At 36.7% G+C, this 23,126-nt stretch overlaps 1 protein-coding gene and 1 pseudogene across 1 annotated transcript; one reads left to right on the top strand and one right to left on the bottom strand.

Annotated features, from left to right (window-relative positions):
• The first annotated feature begins 11,502 nt into the window (after positions 1-11,502).
• LOC132165135 (RNA polymerase I termination factor-like) lies at positions 11,503-13,028 on the top strand (annotated as a pseudogene).
• Positions 13,029-16,098: 3,070 nt separating this feature from the next.
• Positions 16,099-21,355, bottom strand: LOC132166618 (vesicle-associated membrane protein 711-like). Its single transcript, XM_059577465.2, has 4 exons — positions 21,086-21,355; positions 18,061-18,251; positions 17,120-17,283; positions 16,099-16,365 (listed from the first exon to the last, which is right to left on the bottom strand). Exons 1-4 carry the CDS (start codon positions 21,303-21,305, stop codon positions 16,275-16,277), a joined length of 666 nt encoding a protein of 221 aa, XP_059433448.1. The 5' UTR covers positions 21,306-21,355; the 3' UTR covers positions 16,099-16,274.
• Positions 21,356-23,126: the final 1,771 nt, after the last annotated feature.

Genomic DNA, 23,126 nt, shown 5'->3' with positions numbered 1-23,126 from the left:
TACCCAATCCGCGTCTGTGTATCCATCAAATCTAAGATGATCATTCCTGGAGAACATGAGCCCTTTTCCTGGAGATGACTTTAAGTATCGAAGAATTCTGATCATTGCATCCATGTGATCCTCACTAGGGCAATGCATGAATTGGCTTATCATGCTCATGGCATAGGCAATATCTGGGCGAGTATGAGAGAGATATATAAGTTTCCCTACTAATCTTTGGTATCTCTCTTTGTTTGTGGGTACTTGGTCTGGATATTCTCCAAGTTTATGGTTCTGGACAATTGGTGTGTCTGCAGGCTTACATTCTAGTAGTCCCACCTCCGATAGTAGGTTTAAGATATACTTCCGTTGGGAAAGAAATATACCTTGTTTTGATCTAGCAACCTCAATTCCCAGAAAATATTTAAGTCCTCTTAGGTCCTTCATTTCGAATTCCGTCACCAAAAGCTTTTGGAGTCTTGATATTTCTTCTAAGTCATTGCCTATAATAATCATATCATCTACATAGATTATTAAGGCTATGACCTTGCCCAGTTGACGTTTTAAGAATAGTGTATGGTCTGAGTTACTCTGGTTGTAACCAGACTTCTTCATTGCCAAGCTAAATTGCCCAAATCATGCTCTCGGTGACTGTTTTAAACCATACAGTGCCCTTTGTAATTTACATACCACCTTAGACTCAGAGTTTGCTGTGTAGGCCGATGGAACATCTATGTAAACTTCTTCCTCGAGATCACCATGGAGGAAGGCATTTTTTATGTCAAACTGGTGCAATGACCAATCATGGTTTGCTGCAAGAGACAACAGTACTCTAACCGTGTTTAATTTTGCCACTGGTGAGAAGGTCTCTTGATAATCTACACTGTATGTTTGCATGTAGCCTTTGGCTACTAGCCGAGCTTTGTATCGGTCTATTGAGCCATCTGCTTTGTGTTTGATGGAGAACACCCATTTACAGCCCACTGTCTTTTTTCCTTTTGGTAGAGGGACCAGAGTCCATGTTTCATTTTTCAGCAATGCCTCCATTTCTTCCTTCACAGCCTGAGTCCATTTAGGGTCTACTAGTGCTTCATGGATTTCTGTAGGGACTCGGTATTAGGAAAGGTCATGTACAAATGTCTTGAGTGGTTTGGATAGCCTCTTTGTGGACACATAGTTGGCAATTGGATACTCTGAGCTTTGTTCTCCAACATCTGGGGAATATTGACTTGGTGGTTTGCTTCGATTATGCCTGAAAAGTAAAGTATAGCCAACAGAGTTATCCATATTACTACAGTTTGGAGGCATAGTTGGGGAGTTTACCTCAAGGATATTCTCAGGAGATGGGCCTTCGAGTACTGAGGCGTGGGTGGTGTCTCTTTTAGCTTCAGGTAGTGTAGAAACTTCTTTGGGGTCTGGCTCAATCTCTGCGGACATATCTAGTCCTTTATGTGGTTCTCTTTCGTGAACCTCCTCTTCGTTGTTAACTTCTTCATGATCGTGGATTTTAGCCTCGTTAACTCTTGCCCAGTCCAATCTCAACCAATTCGGCTCTTCACTATGGATTTCCCACTAACGAGCAGAGTTGGGTACTGAAGAAGGGAAGAATGGTTCTGTTTCCAGAAAAGTGACATCCATAGTCACGTAGGAGCGGTCATTGGCTGGATCATAGCAATGGTATCCTTTCTGATGTAAGGCATACTCTAAGAAGCAACAGCGGACGGCACAAGGATCCAGCTTCGTGCATTGGGTCTTATGGAGATGGACAAATGCAACACAACCAAAAACTCAGGGCGGAATCATTAACATTGTAGGTAAGGTGACATATGTAGACAGCGTATGTAGGGGAGTCTTAAAATCCAAAACTTTGGAGGGCATCCGATTGAGAAGATGCATAGCTGTGGCAACGGCATCACCCTAATGTCTACTGGGCATATGGGCTCCAAGTAATAAAGCCTAAGCAATTTCAAGAAAATGGCGGTTTTTTCTCTCAGCCACCATGTTCTGTTGAGGAGTCTGAGGGCAAGAAGTTTCATGAATAAGACCGTGACTTCGGAAATATTCATGAAACTAGTGGTTCACATATTCACCGCCATTATTTGATCTAAGAATCTGAATCTTAGCAGAAAATTGAGTTTGAACCATAGTGTGGAACGATTGAAAAACACGTAGTACCTCATTTTTGTGTTTTAACAAGTAAAGCCAGGTCATGCGAGTACAATCATCAATAAATATCACAAACCAACGATTTCCAGATGTTGTAGAAACGGGAGAAGGACCCCATACATCGGAGTGAATTAAAGCAAAAGGAACATTACTTTTATTCATGCTCAAAGGATAAGTAGCTCTATGACTCTAAGCCAAAATACATGTTTCACATTTGAAATCAAATAGCGACATGCTGAAGAATAAATAAGGAAATAAATGTTTCATATAACCAAATGACGGATGTCCTAACTGGAGATGCCATAGCCAAATCTATCATTTTTTGTCGTCAACTGGATGATGCATGTGATTTGCACGTCCCACACTGAGATCATCCACATAGTAGAGCCTCCCCCCTCTGCTTAGTACCACGCCCAATGATCTCCATGGTAAGAATATCTTGAAGCAAACAGAAAGTGGAATACATGAGTACAACACAATTCATGGTTGTGGTAATCTGACTCACACATAGTAACTTATGTGACAGAGAGGGAACAAGTAAACAATGGGTTAATGATAGAGTAGGTGATAAGTTGATTGTGCCGGCTCCTGTGACTGGGGAAAGAACCCCATTTGCATTTGCAATACACGTTTGCCGTGGTTAAGACGTTTGTGCAAAGTCTGTGGCATCAAATGTCATGTGGTCCGACCCTCCAGAGTCGACCACCCACGAGCCGTTATCATCATCTCGAGAGGAGCTACAAAGAGCAGGGCTGCATTTACCTGGGTCCGTGATTGGTGCATCTCCCTTAGAAGTCTCGACATGGGAAGCAAGAGAGAGACATGGTTCTGTTGTAGCCACTGCAACCTGACCAGTTCCTCCATCCGAGCTAGCATCATGGCGTTTTCGAGCCTGAAGTTCATTCCACCAGTCAGGATGTCCGTGTAGTTTGAAGCAAGTGTCTTTGGTATGTTTTGAATTTCCACAATGTGAACACTTGGTTCCATTAGAGGGAATTCGTGGTCGAGAAGGGTTGCTGCCTTTCCCATTGCCGAGAGAGAGAGATTTGGTCGAAGATGGGATATTCTGTCCAGACCTGAAGCTCTTCGAAGCCAAGACTGCTCCCGGATTATCACTAGAATCACCTGTGATCATAACTGCCTGCCGGACAGCTTCCCGACGAACATGAGCGTATGCTTGTTTAATAGTAGGTAAAGGTTTCATCTCTAGTATGTCCCCTCGAATTTTATCAAGCCGATCATCCAGGCCATCAAGAAGACATACACCCAGTCTTCCTGAAGAATATCGTTGTAGTGCTTAGTATCAGCCATGCATTCCATCGGGTTTGGTTGGCGAAAATCAATCTCGCACCATAGGCCATGGAGGTCAGTAAAATATGTTTCAAGAGAGCCGCCTGCTTGTTTCAGCCGAGTCACACGTCGCTGGAGATCATACATCTGAGATGTATCACTTCTGTCAAAGTAGGTGGTCGCAATGGAATCCCACACCAGTTTCGCGGTTGGAAATCTGATGAAGTTCCTGATCAGTGATGGCTCCATGGAATTGATCAACCATCCTTTGACAATGGCATTGTCTGTGCGCCACTTTTGAAAGGATGGATCTGTTGGTGGAGGTTGATGGATATTGCCATTAATATATCCCAATTTGTCTTTGCCTGAGATATACATCTCGACAACTTGGGACCAGAGGGCATAGTTGGAGCCGTCCAACTTAATGCCAATTGGAGCAGCAGTTGTGTCGGTGATCTGGGTTGGAGCCGAAGCTTTGGTCAAAACTTCGTTCATTCTAGTGGTTAATTCAGTAAGGATGGATGTTGGTAAGGGGTCGTAGCAAGGTTGGTCAAATGTTGGGTTGTCGGCGGGTTGGTCAGTGCCGCTCATAGTTGCGGGTAAAGTAGATGGAAGGAATTAGGATTGGAAAAAACTGTAGGTGACAGGATCAAAAACCTGCTCTGATACCATGACAACAAACAGAGGTAGAATTCTGTATATATTTTTTTTCCATATCTCCTTACAAGGAATAACCATGTATAAATAGCATTACAATTGAACCTATTCTCGGCTAGGCTAATTTCAAGGCAAGAATAAAGGATCTCATTCTTATATGGCGGGATTGCCAATCGATCCTTATACGTAGTGATTGGCAATCCAGGATCTTTCTTCCCATAATAATTCCAGATGACAACTCGCGCTAACATTTTTTTCTTCCCTCGGAAACTGAAAGGAGGATTGGGTTTCTTCTTCTAACACTTTGAAGGTTTATGTTTTCAGGAAAGGTTTTCAATGATTTTGGTCTTTGAGGTTTTGAAGGGGGTTGCAAATATGAAGAAATTGGGGACTGTTCAAAATCAAGATGTGAATGAGGAGGCTTATACACATGTAAGGAATAAGGAAAAGGAGAAGGAACAAAAGAAGAAGAAGAAGAAGGCAAAATTGGAAATTGTTAGTTCTTGTGTTGGCTTAATTCTGTTCCAAAATGCATATGCTACTGTTCATGGCTCAAACACTGATATAGAATGCTCAGAATCCAATCTCCACCGTTCATAATGTAGATTCATGTGTTATGAATGTCCCTGCAAAATTTCAGCTCAATCGGACCACAAACGCCCATCGATCGGAGTTGTTGATGAAGACTGGACAGGCCGGGTCCGGACCGCAATTCCCCGGGTCCGGACCCCATTTCCAGAAACTTTATTTTTCAAGCAGGGTCCGGACCTCAATTCCCCGGGTCCGGACCCCAGTTCCCGAAAGTGCATTTTATGAGGCATGTCCGGACCTCAGATCTGCAGGGTCCGGACCTGGGTGACTTATTAGGGTTATTTTCTATTTAAACACGATTTTGCTACATTTACAAGTACGTATTTTGGAGAGCAAAATCAGAGAGCTTAGAGAGAGATATTGTTCTAGCTTATTTGAGAAGGGATTAAATACGTGAAGCCAATCGGAGTTCCGATGAAAGGAAATCGTATAGAAGAATTGTGCCAGATGTTCTGGAAAGGGCTACTGCGGTAGAAGTCAAGTGGGTCACTTGTCGTGTGCAAGGAAGAGTCAAAGGTTTTGTTATTCTTCTTGTATTCCTTATTCTTCTATATAGTGAATTGATTTCCTGGGTTTGGCTGCCCCGGAGAGGTTTTACATTTAGAGAGTTCTCTAAATGGTTTCCTCTTCGTAACCAAATTTCTGTGTTCTTGATTGCATATTTCATATCAGTATTTGGTTGATTTTTTAACTGCTAAGTTAGATCTGTTTTCTGGATATTTTCTGTAAAACTCCTAGACGTGTGAGTAGGTGATAATTGGAGTCGTTTTAGAATTTTCAATTGGTGCAATAAACAATTCAATCACCCAAAATATATAAAGCAATAAAGAGGCAGACACAAAGATTTACTTGTGATAAACCTGGGATTGATTTTGACAAGATTATTGCTCCTTCCTCTAACCTTGCTTCTTCTTCCAAGAAAGTTTTTGTTGAAACAGAAAACTTGGAAGAGTCATTGGATAAAGATAAGCTAGTTGCTGTTCACTCTTCAAGAAGAAGAGGAAAAGAAGTCTTAAAGAAAAAGAAGAAAACAGCCACTGCGACTTCAAGAGATAAGAGGGGTAAGAAAGGTAAGTACCATTGTGCTGAGAACTTTTTACCTAGAAGCAATTCCAACATTGTTTACCTTGCAAGGAACCAACCTTCTCAAAGGTTCATTCCTACATGCCACCATTGTGGGATTATTGGTCATATTAGACCAAATTGTTCTAAGTTGAAATTCCAAAGACCTTGGAATAAAAAGGCTGCTCCTAAGAAAGAAAAAGGTGGTGTAGAGTCATGTTTGTCTAGATCTAAGTATATGTATATCCCTCCTCATATGAGACAAGCTTCTCCGAAATTTGTCCATACCTGCCATCATTGTGGCAAAGTTGGTCATATTCGACCTAACTGTTTTAAGTTGAGACCTCGTGAGCATAAGAGTGAGGATTCATATTCTAGGAAAGGTTTTGAGGGGCTATGCATAATGATGAAAGGAGTGTTATCTAGGTTAGATGAGTTTGACAAGAGTCACAAATCTGTACCTAGGGTTAAGAAGGTTTGGGTTAGGAAGGTCGATACCATTCACCCATTGAGGGGGAGTGGTAGTGATCTCACCTAAATTTAGGTGAGTAAATAACATGTCTAGGAATTGTTGTTTTGCTTATTTTTGAAAATCCTAGAGCATGTTGTTTTTCTTTGCTTTGCATTTTTTTTTTTTTTTTCGCTTTCTAGTTTATTTTTCAAGCAGGGTCCGGACCTCAATTCCCCGGGTCCGGACCCCAGTTCCCGAAAGTGCATTTTATGAGGCATGTCCGGACCTCAGATCTGCAGGGTCCGGACCTGGGTGACTTATTAGGGTTATTTTCTATTTAAACACGATTTTGCTACATTTACAAGTACGTATTTTGGAGAGCAAAATCAGAGAGCTTAGAGAGAGATATTGTTCTAGCTTATTTGAGAAGGGATTAAATACGTGAAGCCAATCGGAGTTCCGATGAAAGGAAATCGTATAGAAGAATTGTGCCAGATGTTCTGGAAAGGGCTACTGCGGTAGAAGTCAAGTGGGTCGCTTGTCGTGTACAAGGAAGAGTAAATTGCAAAGGTTTTGTAATTCTTCTTGTATTCCTTATTCTTCTTATAGTGGATTGATTTCCTGGGTTTGGCTGCCCCGAAGAGGTTTTACATTTAGAGAGTTCTCTAAATGGTTTCCTCTTCGTAACCAAATATCTGTGTTCTTGATTTTCATTACATATCTGTATTTGGTTGATTATTGATTGTTAGGTCAGATCCTATTCCGCTTAATATTTGTGAATCACCTAGACATTTGAATAGGTGTCGTTTGGAGTCGTTTTAGAATTTTCAATTGGTATCAGAGCGGGTTCACTCTGTGAAGGATTTATTTCCTGAGTGTGATCCGAGACTCCATATCAAATGTCTCATACTGTTGCTCCTAATTCTCTTCCCGTCTTTGACGGAACAAATTATACGCTTTGGAAAATTCGTATGAGAGCATATTTTAAATCCATTAATGTTTGGCATATTGTCGAATCTGGATGGACACGTCCAGAAAAAGCAATAGCTGAATGGACAACAGAGGAAAAGAATAATGCTACTGCGAATGACAAAGCTATAAATGCTATTTACATCTCTGTTTCAAATGAGGAATTTTCTAGAATTTCTAGATGTGAAATAGCTAAGGAAGCCTGGGAAACTTTAGAAATCACACATGAAGGAACTAAGGTTGTTAGAACTTCAAAAATTCAAATGTTGGTTTCTCAGTTTGAGGAGATTAGAATGCAGGAAGATGAAACTTTTGATGAATTCTATTCAAAGCTTAGTGCCATTAGAAACTCTACCATTAATTTGGGAAAGAAAATGGATGATGCTAAAGTGGTGAAAAAAATCTTAAGATCTTTGCCTGAGAGGTTTATTCCCCAAATTGCTGCTATACAACAGAGCAAGGACTTAGATACTATGAGAGTAGAAGAACTTGTAGGTTCCCTTCAGACCTTTGAGCTAATTCTTCCTAAACACAAGAACACCAAAAATATTGCTCTTAAGGCAAAAAATGTTAAGGTTGACTCTTGTGGTTCATCTGATGAGGATTCTGGAAATGAGGAAGAAATTGCTATGTTTGCTAAGAAGTTTAGGAAATTCTTTAGAGCCAAGAAAGGAAATTTTAAAAATAGCAATTCACAATTTTCTGAGAAATCTAGAAATGAGAATGTTGAGAAAGGAAAGTCACCTAAAGGTATCAAGTGTCACGAATGTGGAGGACATGGGCACATTCGTGTTGACTGTGCTAACTTGAGAAAGTCAAATGGCAAGGCATTTAATGTGACTCAAAGTGATGAGTCAGACAAGGACGATGCTGAACAAGGAGTTAATTACTTAGCATTTGGAGTTAGTTATGAGAGTGAGCATGAGAATAGTGAGTGTAATTCTCAAGACAAACAAGGTGTGTCCGATAATGATTCGGAAGAAGAAGATGATTTGCAAAATGCTTATAATAATCTCTTTGTGGAATACACTAAACTGAAAAAGCTGAATAAGCAGCAATTGAAGAAACTCAATGAGGTTAATCTTGAAAATGATCAACTTTCTGTCACCTTAACTGATTCTCTTGCTACTCATAGTACTTTGATGTCTGAAAATCAAATGCTAATTGCCAAAGTGAAATCCTTAGAGAATGAACTGAATGAATCAAAGAATCATTTAACAAAATTCTCTAGTGAAAAGCTAAATCAAATGCTACATAATCAGAAACATTCGTTTGATAGAACTGGATTGGGTTTTGATAAATCTGCTATTTTATCTACTAATGTTGCTTCTTCTTCAAAGATGATTTTTGTGAAACCAGTGAACAAAGAAGATAGCTTGGCTGAAAAGAAGGTAATTTCTCCTCAAATTTCCAAAGGTGGAAAAGGTAAGGGAACTCTAACTGATTCCTATATGTCTAGTTCTAAGTCGAGAAGTATGCACATGTTAAGGAACCAACCTTCTCAAAGGTTTATTCCTACGTGTCATAACTGTGGTAAGATTGGACATATTCGTCCTAAGTGTTTTCAGCTTAACAGTCATGAGCCTAAAAGAGAATATTTCCATTCTAGAAATAGTTATGAGAAATTATTCAACATGATGAGAGACGTAGTAACACGGTTAGATATCTTGGATAAGAGTCACACAGTTGTCCCTGATGTGAAGAAAGTTTGGGTCAAGAAGATTAATACCATTCACCCATTGAGGGGGAGTGGTAATGGACTCACCTAGATTAGGTGGGCACATAGACCATGCCTAGAAATTGAGCATATTGATATTTGTCTATAGCTGTTCTAGGGCATTTTTTTTCTTAATTTTTGTTTGCTTTGTTTTTATTTTCTTTGATTATTTTTTATTCCTTTAGATTGTTTTAATTGTTAGATACTCAGTTTCTCATGTCTTGTGCTCAAATGAATATTTTACATATGAGTGGGGTCAATATTTCTGCAATTTACATCTATTGCTCCATATGTTTCTGATATACCTTGTTTTTCTGAAGACTGTTAAAGGAGTAAGAGTCAGTTTTTCTCATGTTCGAAATTGTGCACTTTTTGCCCCCATTAGGTTTAGATTTTTGTTATATGTTTGGGAATTTGGAGCAAACATTTTGTTTGGAAGATAGGTAGTGTCAGTTCTATCCACTTGACCAACTCGTTAGTTGAACCTAGCTCCTAAAAAATTCCAACATTTTCCAAAAAAAAAAAAAAAAAAAAAAAAGGGGCTTAAAATAAGCTCAAATGACTTAGTTTTGCTTCTGTCTGTCCCTAAAGAAAGAATCGGTGATCAAATCATTACGGAAATAGATGATTACTAAAGGACATGGTAAAAGCGAATGATTAGTCTCAGGGGGAGTGTATCGGATGAGGGAATCTAGGTCCTAACATTATAAGGTTTTACTGTGGCTTGAATCAGACTGTTTGTCTTTCATTTACAAAGTGTCTGCCTAGATTTCCTTTCCACTGATGCAATCTTATTTAATGGGAGTTTTCACACACTACACCATCACATGAGATTTCTGATTATTGCCTACTTGACTGCATTCACAGACCAAGGTTGTGTCATGCATAAGGTACATTTACGGTGTAAATGTAGCTTGTTGATCACTCCGAATTGTTCAGATATTCATACGGGCTTGCATGATTTATTGCTTATCTATACAAGTTGTGTTTTTTTTTTTGGTGTTCTGTTTTAAAAAAAATAAAATAAAATAAAATAAAATAAAATTTCATTTTTTTTCTTTCTTTCTCGGTGATTTCGTTTCTTAAAGGCTCAACACTTTGGTATCATCCAAGGTATGCTTCTTCCATTATTCCTTTTCGATTTGATTTCAAATTGCAATATGTGAATGTTTGGGTTTAATTGTGTGATCATGTGTGTTCATTTAACTTTTAAAGGAGGAGAAACATGCTTTGCATTTCCAATTTTCTGTTGTTAATTGAGTCATACATTGAGGGGGAGTTTTGCTGATGTTTCTTTATAATCACGCATTCTACGTCATTTTTTTTATCATGAGTTTTATTTATGTCTTCTTGTTCCACATATGCCTTGATGTATTTTGTGAAGTGTTTCAGGAAACATGAAGACCTTTTGTCATTCTGTGACAAAAAGGAGGAGTAAATATGGGGAGATGATGGGATTGGCTCGACATTTTGGTTTTGTCACTGAATTGCCAAAGGGGGAGTTTGTTAGTTCTTGTGTTGGCTTAATTCAGTTCCAAAATGCATATGCTACTGTTCATGGCTCAAACACTGATATAGAATGCTCAGAATCCAATCTCCACCGTTCATAATGTAGATTCATGTGTTATGAATGTCCCTGCAAAATTTCAGCTCAATCGGACCACAAACGCCCATCGATCGGAGTTGTTGATGAAGACTGGACAGGCCGGGTCCGGACCGCAATTCCCCGGGTCCGGACCCCATTTCCAGAAACTTTATTTTTCAAGCAGGGTCCGGACCTCAATTCCCCGGGTCCGGACCCCAGTTCCCGAAAGTGCATTTTATGAGGCATGTCCGGACCTCAGATCTGCAGGGTCCGGACCTGGGTGACTTATTAGGGTTATTTTCTATTTAAACACGATTTTGCTACATTTACAAGTACGTATTTTGGAGAGCAAAATCAGAGAGCTTAGAGAGAGATATTGTTCTAGCTTATTTGAGAAGGGATTAAATACGTGAAGCCAATCGGAGTTCCGATGAAAGGAAATCGTATAGAAGAATTGTGCCAGATGTTCTGGAAAGGGCTACTGCGGTAGAAGTCAAGTGGGTCGCTTGTCGTGTACAAGGAAGAGTAAATTGCAAAGGTTTTGTAATTCTTCTTGTATTCCTTATTCTTCTTATAGTGGATTGATTTCCTGGGTTTGGCTGCCCCGAAGAGGTTTTACATTTAGAGAGTTCTCTAAATGGTTTCCTCTTCGTAACCAAATATCTGTGTTCTTGATTTTCATTACATATCTGTATTTGGTTGATTATTGATTGTTAGGTCAGATCCTATTCCGCTTAATATTTGTGAATCACCTAGACATTTGAATAGGTGTCGTTTGGAGTCGTTTTAGAATTTTCAGAAATTAATGACGACGGGAAGGAATTTGAGAAGGCTAGAGAGAAGGATAAGAGAATTAATGATGGTGAGGAAGTTGGTGAACTTAGAGAGGTTTTGAAGGAAACCAACAAGATAGGAGAAGAGAACATGAACCTAAGAATGAATGACAACAAGGATTCTGAGTTGGGAATAAGAAGAGAGAAGAAAAAGAAGCATCGAGTGGAAAAGAGGGTGGCTTCCTATATGAATGAATTCCTTGAGGATAATAACAATATGGAAGAGCTAGTTAAGGGGCAGGCTTGCTCTGAGAAAAGAGAGAATGATGAAAGGAAAGATGGGAAAGAAGAGAAAAAGAAGGAGAAGAAGAAAAGGAAGAGGGACATGGAGAGTTGTGACGTTCTAGTGAACAATGGTGTGACTGGAGGAGACGTTGGAAAAGAAAGGGAGCTCTCAGATGGGAAAAACTTGGAAAAGGCCAATCCTGTAAAAAAGAGAAGGAAAGAGAATAAAAGCCATAATGATGATCTGGGAATTGAACTATGGGAGACCATCACTGAAAACCAAGTAATGAAAGCAAGGGAGTTGAAGATAATGGAGTTAATGCACGTTCACCTAGGAATGAGATGGGGGAGAGAATTGTGCATGCCATTAGTGCAGAAGATGGAGACAAGGATGTGAAGCCAAAGAAGAACAAGAAGAAGAAGAAGGAGAAGGAGAAGAAGAGGAAGGCCAAGTCAGATAAACAGGTTTCAGAACAAAATGATGATAAAGGGGTGGCAAGAACCAAAAAAGGTGTTGGGAATATTTATGAAAATTCTACAACTGGGGGCACATCTAAGAGAGTAAGATTCTCTGATCATTTGGAGGGTTTTACTTTATCTGATGGTCCAATTGATGCAAAGAATGATGACAATGATGGATTATTACGGGGTAAGAGGTTTTCACAAGAAGAAGATGAGATGGTTAAACAGGCTGTTTTCGACTACATAGCAGTACATAGCTTAGGTGATGAAGGCCTAAATATGGTTCTTCACTGTAAATCTCACTCTGAATTAAAAAATTGTTGGAAGGAAATAGGAGCAGACTTACCTTGGAGGCCTCCCGAGAGCGTATATCATCGAGCCCATGTTTTGTTCGAAAGGGGTGAGAAGCGTAAATGGACCCCTGAAGAGTATGAACTTATCCGTAGTTACCATGAAAAACATGGATCAGAGTGGAAAAAGTTGGCTGATAAACTTGGCAAACATAGGTTTCATGTAAAGGATACATGGCGTAGAATAAGATTGCCAAATATGAAGAAAGGGCGTTGGGAACAAGATTAGTACCAAATCTTATTTGGCTTAGTTAACATGGATCTGCGCATGAAGGCCTTGGAAGAAAAGAAAGAAAAAAACTCGAAGCACGGTATGTTGCGAGATGATCTCTCTTGGGAAGCCATTAGTAACAAGTTCAGAACCAGAAGCAGTGTTCTTTGCTGCCAGAAATGGTATGACCAATTAACATCACCTATGGTGCGTGAAGGTATATGGGCCAACACTGATGACTACCACCTGATAGATGCTATTTATAACTTGGATGCTTTCTGCATACAAGATGTGGACTGGGATAATCTGCTTGAGGATAGGTCTGGAGATGTATGTCGAGAGCGATGGGACCAAATGGTCAAACACATTGGTGAGCATGCCAGCAAGTCATTTGCTGAACAAGTTGAAATCCTATCACAACGGTATTGCACAGATGTACTTGAAGCAAGAGAGAACTGTGACAGCAAGCCTGCAGTTTAGAGAGGGCAATTTCCCTGTGAGGTACGTGAGTGCTGTTTGAGCTACTGCTGCTGAATCCCATATATCAAAGCCGCATCCTGGGTGTGAGATTACTCTTTTTCTCTTTTGCACTTCTTTTCTCTTTCGTATCTGTCTTTTTTTTGTCCTTTTTGAGAAGACCAAAGAAAATTACCATTCATCTTATTTTGGAGAACTGCTACTCAGGACTATGAGGGTTATGATTATTAGAAGAATGCTAGCTCTGCTATCTTGATACTGCTAAGTATTCTATGAAAACCTTTTGGCATTGTATTAGATTAAGAAATTTGCGCGTTCGAATCCCTTCGGGTGCAAACAATTCTTTGAGGCCAGCTAACCGGTGAAGCCGGAGTATTATCCGATCCGTGTAGAGGGGATGCTTTGCACAGGTCCGAAGTTTACTTGATAAGGGTGGATACACGAAGTGCCCTACCTTGTAGGAGTTCCTTGTCAACAAAAAAGAAATTTGCATAGAAGTAATACATCGAAAAGTTCTGATCCTATATTTCTTTGGGGTTCCACTTAGAAAAAAGAGGATTCTTATGAGCCTTTTCTTTTATCCTTCTTCTATTTGTATGCTTCAGAAGGCAATGTTTCCAATATTAATAGGGTGAGTTCCTAATGAGTATGAGTTTAAATAAGTATTAAGATAGTCTTTTTCATTTTAGGGAAAATGTAGGCTCTATGATAAGCAGTAAAAATAGTTAGTGTTTTGGGACCTTTTTAGGATGGAATTGCAAGTAAGTATACACAAGTACCCAAATTTAAGTGACCACACAATAAACTGAAGGAAGTACTAGAGCTAGCCTTAGGTACATGTCCCATTAATTGAAGGTACTACTAGAAAAACGCTTAGCTACTGTCTAATAAACAAATGGTATCTCCCCACTTCTCATGTCCAACACAGAGAAGGTGCTACCAATGAAACTCTAGGTACATGTCCATTAAACAAGTACTTTTAAAGTTAACCTTTAGATTCTAATTAACCCTTAGATTCTACTTCAATAAACGGATGGTACCACTCCAACTTCCCATGTACATGTCCAATAAATTGGAGAGGTGTCACTAGAGGTATCCTTAAGTACCACTCTAACAAATAGATGGCATGACTTCATCTTCTCATATCCAACACAAAAAAAAGATACCATTTAATGAAAAATCAGGTACATTTTCAATCAAATTAATGTATTATTAGAGAAACTTTAGGTACCATTCCAACAAACATAAGGTACTATCTTTGGATGATGGGTTAGTTTTGGTTATTTGACTCAAAAGTCAAATGCTAATAGGTTACTTATAGTCATTTTCGCTCTTGATCATTTCCCCTTTATGATGTTATTATTCAATTACATTCACATTTCGTTAGACTTGGTTTATTTTTCTTTCTCCTTTCTCTATTAAATGATAGTGTTTTTATTTGGTATTGTGAGAGAAAATCTAGTTGTTGTTTGTCTTTTTTATTTTGGTGAAGTGGTTATTGCAGTATTTCTCAAGTCTCTAGTGTGAATGTGGCAACCTCGCTAAGCAAGTCATCTTCAATTGGTGAAATGATCATAGCTTTGCAAAGTTGCAATACTTTTCTCATCTTGAAATTGATCCGTATACAAAGTCAAAAGGTGTATCAATAGATCTAGAACTCAGATAAAGCCCCTTATCTTGTTGAAATTAATCTGATTTGCACATATTTCACAATGGACATGAAGGAAAGGTATAAACTTTCCTCTTTCTAATTCTTTTGCCTAATGAGCCACAATTGCTTGTGAAGAAATGCACATACTAGTGTGCAATGACGAGATAGAAGGAAGAAAGAAAGAACAGGGAAGGCATCATTCTTCTAGTTTTAATCTTCCTTAATCCAATGCTCTTTAACAGGCACACGTATAGAAATTAAAAAAATTTGTTTGGAACAATATTAAACATAATTAGCATCGATGCTAATTATGTTTAATATTAGTCTTAATGTTTGATATCAAACATTAAGACTAATATTCATTACAAAAAGCAATAAACTAATTTATGGTTGTGTTTAGGTTGGTCGGTGTTTGTTGTTGTTGTTATGATTCTATTAGAATTTTTCTTTAAGGTTGATAATGTTTGCGACTAGATGCATTCTCAGATTGTGTTCTCACCCTACAATTTGCCCTTCACCTCCCCTTCCAATATTAGAGAAAAATACAAACACTGTCATGCCATTTTGACATATAATATCAGTTTAACCCTAATACTTTTTAATTTGAATAATCTACTCCTTACTCATTAGAAATTCCTTTTTAAATCCGTGATGGAATTGATGGAGTTTGGTTTAAGAGTAAATTTGAGATGTTAATATCAAATTCAAAATCTCCTGAAATGACAGTGAAAATTACTATTAGATTTTGGATGAATTACCTTTAGATTTTGAATTCAATGGTTATTTTCACTGTCACGTGAGGGAGTAAGTATTTTGGAGTATAAATTTGGGAGGTTGTGTATCATTTCTCTTGACCCATTATATGTATTGGTGGGGCATGGTGTGTTCACCTTGTTTTACTTTGGGTCCTGAGGAATGTGTGTGCACAAGCAAGAGCGGAGCCACCTTATGGCTTGAGGGGCAAGGTGATCCCCCAAAAGAACAATTATATATATAAAATAGAACTTTAAAAAATTAATTTTTAATTTTTTTAATAAAACAAAAATTTTTATTTAAAAAAAAAAAACGACTTTTTTTAAACGTAAAATTTTATTTTATTTTAAAACGGAATTTTTTATTTAAAAAAATTATAAAATAAAAATAAAAACGAAAATTTTCAATTTTTATAAAAGAATCAAAATATATATAATTTTTTTTTTCAAATTTTAATATTTTTTTTTTCGAGTGATGCCTAATTAATTAGATAGAAAATGACATGACACCCTAGAACAATATTATAGAAAATAATAAATATTAATGGACAACGCTATATCATATATGCATTTCCTACAGAACTGATCATAGAAAATAGTTTACCAAAAAAAAAAAAAAAATTGATTACATTACAGAATGAATTCAATTAGTTGGCAATGCGAGGGCTTTTCATGACATGTACAAGCAATTGTACCCTTAGATGGAAGGGACAACTGTACTATATGTGAAAATTGGGTCCCCTAGTTTTGCATATATAAATTACAAAAGCAAATATAAAAGAATAGGCCACAAATCTACGACTAAAAATATGGCATACAAAATCACTCATACTGCAATTGCTCTGTTTACTTCAAGCAAGAAGCCAGCAAGGGACCATGACAGAGAAATGCAAGCACAACATAAATGATGATCAAGAGAACAAATACCAAGGAACACCTGCAACACATAAATAACTTCATAATGAGCCGATTACAGTTTTGATAACATGGTAAAAGGTAACTCAAAATAGTAAAGATCCATCCTGCTCAAAGATCATGTAGTAATGTTATATACCATATTCTTATTTTACAACTGTTCGATAATATTGACCTGATAGTCCCAATTAACTCTTAGATTTATTATTCTTATTTTTTAAACCTAGAATTGATCTAAAGGTTGGTTGAGATTGACACGTCAATATTGATCCAGTTGATCCAAGGGTTCTTTAGTACCTCCATATTATGTAAGGATCAAAATTGGATATATCTCATGACAAAGGCAAGTTAACTCTCATAAGACAAAAGTACTAGAAAAAGAGGAAGAAGAACAGTGGAGTGATGACACCACCATATGGCAAGAAAGGGGAATAAAGTATATAAAGCAAGAAAACTGGGTCTAAATTGTCTGCATAGACAAGCAGCATTCCTACAAGATCGAATTGCTGCAATATGTATCATGAAAACTTTGAAATCTAAAGATAGTTTACAACCCTTCAACTGGTAAGCAATGTAGTATTTCGCTCACAATGGTGACTTGAAAAATGCAAGGTATCAGGTATAAACTATATTTTAAAGTGTTGATTAAATAATTAAACTTATTCTTTTTTATCAGCTTAAATTTTTGAAAAAATTGATGATTTAACATAGTATTAGAGTCAAAGTGAGTTCGAACCTTACATTGAACCTTACATTGCATTAATCTTATAACTTACGTGAGCTTGGCATTTCTCCACCACAAAGTATTTTTGAAACGATGTGAATGCCTTTTGAAGCGAACTGCGCCCCCTTGCAAAGTGGTAGTTTTCTCAACCAGCAAGGCCAATCGGTCTCCCCTGTCCAACACTTTTTCAATATTGTCAATCATCACGCTTCGCACCTATCATCATCATCATCACATGACCAGCAAGTTAGAGCAGTAGAGAAATTGAGATGGGAAAGAAAGAAAATATGAGGGACTAAAGTATATTGTAGTCCCCTATGAGTGGTTTTTGATGTTATCATATTTGTCTCACTATATTTTTTTATGCAAAACCTTCTATTTGTAAATTTCAATTGCATGGAGTTAGTAAGAAAATTGTAGCAATATTAAGGATAGAAGTCCTTTGTGTGTACAATTTTTCTCTTCAAAATACTGTTGAAATTATTAAAAAAATAATAAAAAAATACAGAAAAAAAAAGAAAGTAAAGAGGCTAACATGAAAAGGGAGCCACCTCTTTTTGGTGTTTTGAGTTTTTTTTTTTTTAATTTTTTTTTAGTAATTTTAATTTTTTCAAATGGTTATTTTGGATTAACTTTAAGGGCATTTTGGAGAGAAAAATACAAAAATGTCTAATTTGTTATGAAGTGGTAGAATAGGAAAGGCCCCAATGTCACTTTTTAAAGTTTGAAAGTGTTAGTGCCAAAAGGGCAATAGTTCAGGAGATTAAAGTGTATTCCTAAATTGTATTTTTAGGAGGTCAGTTGCAATCTTTCTATGTCATCAAAGTTTCTCTAATTGTTTTCAAATTTAATTTTGAAATTCATGTGCTTAACACATTATCACATGATCACACACTTGTTATATTAACACTAAGAAAACATTGTAATTTTAAGGATTGATTGCTCAGCTTCAAAGCTTATGACAAATATTACATATAACCCTATACAGTTTACCTGACTCATTTCACCCTTCAAACGATTTAACCTGTCAGTGTTGGGATCATTTGAGTAGTGGTCCATCTCCTGGCTCAAGATCCTTGAGAATTCTTCATTCATAGCATAAGCAGGAGCAGAAAGAATAGCACGGCCATAAGTCTTCACAAACTTTTGATGAATATCTTCAAGAAATGCAAAAGGGATTCTCCCTGCATATAATTACAAGTGAATAAAAACAAGACTATGAATTTCACTGATAAATCAAAGTTTCTGCAGAAATTATAGTGTTTTATAGACACTCTCTGCATCTGTAATTTATAGCAAACAGAAAGTCTAAGCAAAAGAGCTCATTATTTCAACAGTTTCACCAATCATAAGTTCCAGCCACATTATTCCCATGTTTCAAAGCATTAGGTTATCTTTATCCGATGAATGAAATTTATACTAAGAACTTGTTTGGGATTGCATTAGGAACCTTAAAAAGTATCTTTAGTCCTTAAAAAATTGTGCCAAACAAAAAGCTGGCATGTTTGGTAAAACATTTCACGAGTACTTCTTTGATTTTTTCATTCTAAAAAGGGCAAAAATTCAATTTTAGAAAAAACTTAAAAATAAAGCTTTTTCTAAAAAGCTATTTTTGATTTTAAAAGTTCTATTTTTTAACACAATCCCAAGCATGCTTAGTTTAACCAAACTCGATCAAATTGCAACTTGCAAACCAAACACCAACAACCTTTTTACGTTTAACTACAATGTTTCTTTCTAAACACACAAAATCTATATGAATTCTATATACAAACCAAACAAACTAGTCCAACTATTCTATAAGCCGAGAACTTTCTCAGGGATACCCCATCTGCTACAAACTTAAATATTCCATAAACAATATCCTGTGATCTAACCTCCCACTTAATTCGAATAACAATTTTCTCCTCTGACATGATTTGATTTCCATGCTTAATATCATTTCTTTGTTTTCAAATACTATAAACTGCAGCACCCCAACTGATCAATTTGGATAGAATTGTTTTCACAGTTCTTCCCCTCCACTTCCTTAAACCCCAACTCATATTGTCATCCCAATCCACATGCAACTCATCAACTAAACATGTACTTAGGATTTCCTTCCAAATTCTTTTGTTAAAACCACATTAAAAAAAATAAAAATAAAAACAAGTGGTCTCTACCTTCAATGCAGCTTCAGCAGAAAACAGAAAAGAGCTTCCCTTTACATCCCCATTTTTGCATTATTTCCCCTGTTGATTAGCAGTCTCTAGCAGCCAACCAAAGTATAAATGCTTGTTTTGGAATAGCCATAGAGAACCATATAATCTTCCACCAACTAACTTTTGGAAATTTTACCCGAATGGCTTCCCAAGTTTCTCGACACTTGCACACCCCTTTCTAAGAAAAATTCTAGACTGGTTGGTCCACCTCACCGATATTCATCAATGGAAGCTTACTCTGGATACACACCAAGACATTTTCACTATCTAAAGATTCCTTCCTCTAAGTAGTTATTCTTCACCCAAGCAATCCAAAGTGATCCTGCCTTTGCATATAGATTCCAGATGTGCCTCATAATAGCAGATTTGTATTCCAGTCCTCCAATATTTTCAGCACCAAGCCACCTCCTCTCTTCGGAACACAAAACAACTCTCAAGACACCTTAGCTCTATCTTTGATGGAAGCATTAGGTTATCCAACAATGGCAAAATGCAATGTGCAAACTTTGCAATGATTAGAAAATATAGAATCTACTTCAATAACCCTACAGAAATTTAGAAATCCATTCCTAGTAATCTTATTTTCTTCATTCACAAATCCATTCCTAGTAATCTTTCTTAAATTCCGAATCTGGGATTTCACCATTTTACCATTGTAAAGCCTTTTTCATTGGAACTGCTCAAATTACCAAGAACTATATTAATCCATTACTAACAAATGAGGCATTCGATGGAAATACACCAAACATCATGTTGAGATAAAACCTGAAGTTCAAGCTGAAGTTCAAATCAGTCATTCATCTGCATAAGTTTCAAATGTATTAAATGTATTTAAAATTCATATGTACTATAGAGCACGTCAGGTTGTAAAATGGGATACTTCTCACAAAATTTTGGAAGTATTTCCAATTACTCTCATTTTCTTCTTCTGTTCAGATTATTAGTGAAAAAGACTCACCTTTGCAATTTTCTTCTTCTTGTATTGCTTAGAAAAAATAAATCAAATGTATTATCTGTTTTTTTTACTTATCTCATCTGTACATAAACAGCTTGTAACAAATATAATGAAGTGTATAAATACACAATAATGAAAGCCGAAAAGTTAAGCTACCATTTTATCCCGTCCAATTATTATTATTTTTTTTTATGGTATCAGAGCAATTTGGCTAACATTATTCCTAGGGACGAATCAAACCCCTTCCTCCCACCAAAAAAAAATTCTATAAAAAAAAAAAAAAAACTTGTTGCATGTTTAGGTTATAAATTTTTCAACTTTATTATAATGGTCCCCTTAAAAGAAAATTAAGGGGACCATTATAATAAATTTTTCAACTTTATTATAAATTTTTCAACTTTATTCCGTCCTCTTTAAAGTTAAATTTCTAGTTCTATCTCTCACTGTTCCTAATCCTACAATGGTTGAATCATCTTCCTCTACACAGCCTTCATTAATTACACCAAACAATATTACTAGCTAGCTCACTTAATTTCTATCGAACTTATCTACTATGAGCTTGTATTTATCTGCAGCATCTTCAACAAGCGTATCTTCTGCAGTTTGAACGAGGTTGTGCTTCTCTGAATCTTCTGCAGATGAATGATTGGTTTGAACTTCAGGTGTTATCTTAACTCAGCACTTGTAAATGCCAAATATGACTACATAGCCTCTACACCAAACATGATATAAAACATTAATCTAAAAAACCTATAGGTCCCCATCTTTTTTATATTAGAAATAATTTAATATTCAAATTTCTAATAACATAAATAAATTAACATTAGAAAACAAAACATTGGAGAAAAAAAAGTAGGTTTACGTCCAAAGGCGTTGTCGGTCATGCAAAGAACGGTTAGGCCGTCTGTTCTTTTCACGTGAAAAATGTAGCGATCATGGGAGTAGGAGGCATTGCTATCTTCGATCCCCTGCTGCGCTCTCTCCAGAATCTGCCTCGCTATTGCACTCGCATTCGTCGGCGTGGCGCTGAACTCCGCCAACACGACGTTGCCCCTGGCCAGCATGCCATACAATATCCCCATCCTCTGTCTCTCAGATTGCAAAGACAGGGATGGGCGTGCGTGGGTTTCAGGATTTGGCGAGAGAGAGAGAGAGAGAGAGTTGGGTTTGGACAAGTGGGATAAATATAGAGGATGTCGAGGTACCATGTGGACGTTGGATTCGAGCTCCATTTTAGGAAGGACAGGGTGGATTTTCTTGTACGTACACAAATTTCTTAGGAAACGGACAGTCTTAAAACATATGAGAAGCGCATATTTTTTTAATAAAATATATTTTTTGCATTTTTTTTAATAGCATCCTTAACAGAAAAATACTATACTTCTTATACATTTTAAAAATACATGCCACTTTTTAAAGTTGATTTATGAAAAATTTCTGTCCAAATTTGAATGAAATGGGCAGAGCGAGAGTAAGCGTGCTCAAGGCCGGCTCGAGAGATTTTGGGGCATAAGATCCAATAAGTTTAAGTGAGGCATTTTTGTTATATTTAAATATTAATTATTTTATATTTATTTTAACATTTATATTATATTTTTTTATTTAAAAATCATTATTCTTACTTTTTATGATGCATAATTACTAATTAAATTTTTATAATCAAGTTTTCCAACATCTCATTTTCAATTGATAATATGGTATTATTCCATTTAATTTTTTTTTGTCACATTGTCTATCTCTGGTAGGATTTTACCAAATTTAATTTTGAAAAAAAATATTTCTTCATAAGCAACCTAACATGTATTGTTAATCAAATTAGTAATGCTAGGTACCATCTTTTTATCCTCCTAAAATCTTCTTAAAACTGATGTGGCTTTCAAAATCACCGTTGAATCAAAATTCAAGTATTATTCATCTAAAATTTAATGGTGATTTTAAAAGCCACATCAACTTTAGGAGGATTTTAGGAGGATAAAAAGCTGGTACCTAGCATTACTCCAATTAAATTTTATAAGCGATACATTTAAGGGATAAATGCAAAATTGGTCACTGTGGTTGGCCTAATTTACAAATCACTCTATGTGGTTTAAAAAATAATTTATAGGTTCCTAGGGTAGACCAAAATAACATTTTACTCCCTGAACTCATTTTCCATTAAATGCCTTAACATAAACCATTTCATTGCCACCTCGCACCCAATAAAAATAAGACATGCTTTTTTTTTTTGTTTTTTTTTTTTAATTTTTTAATTTATGCTTTTAAAAAATGACAAATAAGCTTTTCCATGTCATTTTGAGGCTCCAGCACACACTGCACGTCAAATTAAATAAATCCAATCCCTTTATATCCCTCATGTGCTGCCCTCGTCTTCATCTTCCCCACCGATCACTGTCCATGCCGTTATCTTCATCTTCCCCACCGATTCTTGCGTTCTCCAAGTGAGCTATTGGTAGCACGACTAAAATCACCTCTAGAGAATCGCTGGAAAGATTTTGGGCATCTTCAATCTATGAATTACTCTGAGATTTTTGGGCATTTACGTTTTTTGAGTAGTGTGTTTTTGGGTAGTCTTTTTATGGAAATTCGGATTTGTTTTTGGGCCTATGTATCTTTTTTTTTTTTTTTTTTTTTTTTCTTTTTCTTTTTCTTTTTTCTTCTATGGCAAGCACAATTGTGCTGTTTACTAGTAGGCACAATGATAAACATCAGATGTCATTTTGGAGTAATATCTTCATTTTGGAGTAAGATCAGGCACAATGTATGAATATGGATACCACAAAAGAGTGTTTGAGGAAAGGAAAAAAAATAATAATAATAAAGGAGGAAAAAATTGGGTGGTGGTTGGCAGTCAATTTTTTGTTTTGTTTTGTTTTGTTTTGTTTTTGTGGATTTTCAACTCATAG

This window comes from Corylus avellana, chromosome 11, assembly GCF_965113065.1.
Source record: "Corylus avellana chromosome 11, dhCorAvel1.hap1.2, whole genome shotgun sequence".
NCBI classification, from domain to species: Eukaryota; Viridiplantae; Streptophyta; class Magnoliopsida; order Fagales; family Betulaceae; genus Corylus; species Corylus avellana.
The sequence above is the reverse complement of the archived record's forward strand: the minus strand, read 5'-3'. Positions and strand labels throughout refer to the sequence as shown.

What these genes read in the sequence shown, in the direction of transcription:
- LOC132166618 (XM_059577465.2), bottom strand. Translation starts at nt 21,305, where the DNA reads ATGGGGATATTGTATGGCATGCTGGCCAGGGGCAACGTCGTGTTGGCG. An exon ending in GACCGACAACGCCTTTGGAC is followed by an intron (nt 18,252 to 21,085) that starts GTAAACCTACTT and finishes AATTATATGCAG; the next exon opens with GGAGAATCCCTTTTGCATTT. An exon ending in TGGAGAAATGCCAAGCTCAC is followed by an intron (nt 16,366 to 17,119) that starts GTAAGTTATAAG and finishes TATGTGTTGCAG; the next exon opens with GTGTTCCTTGGTATTTGTTC.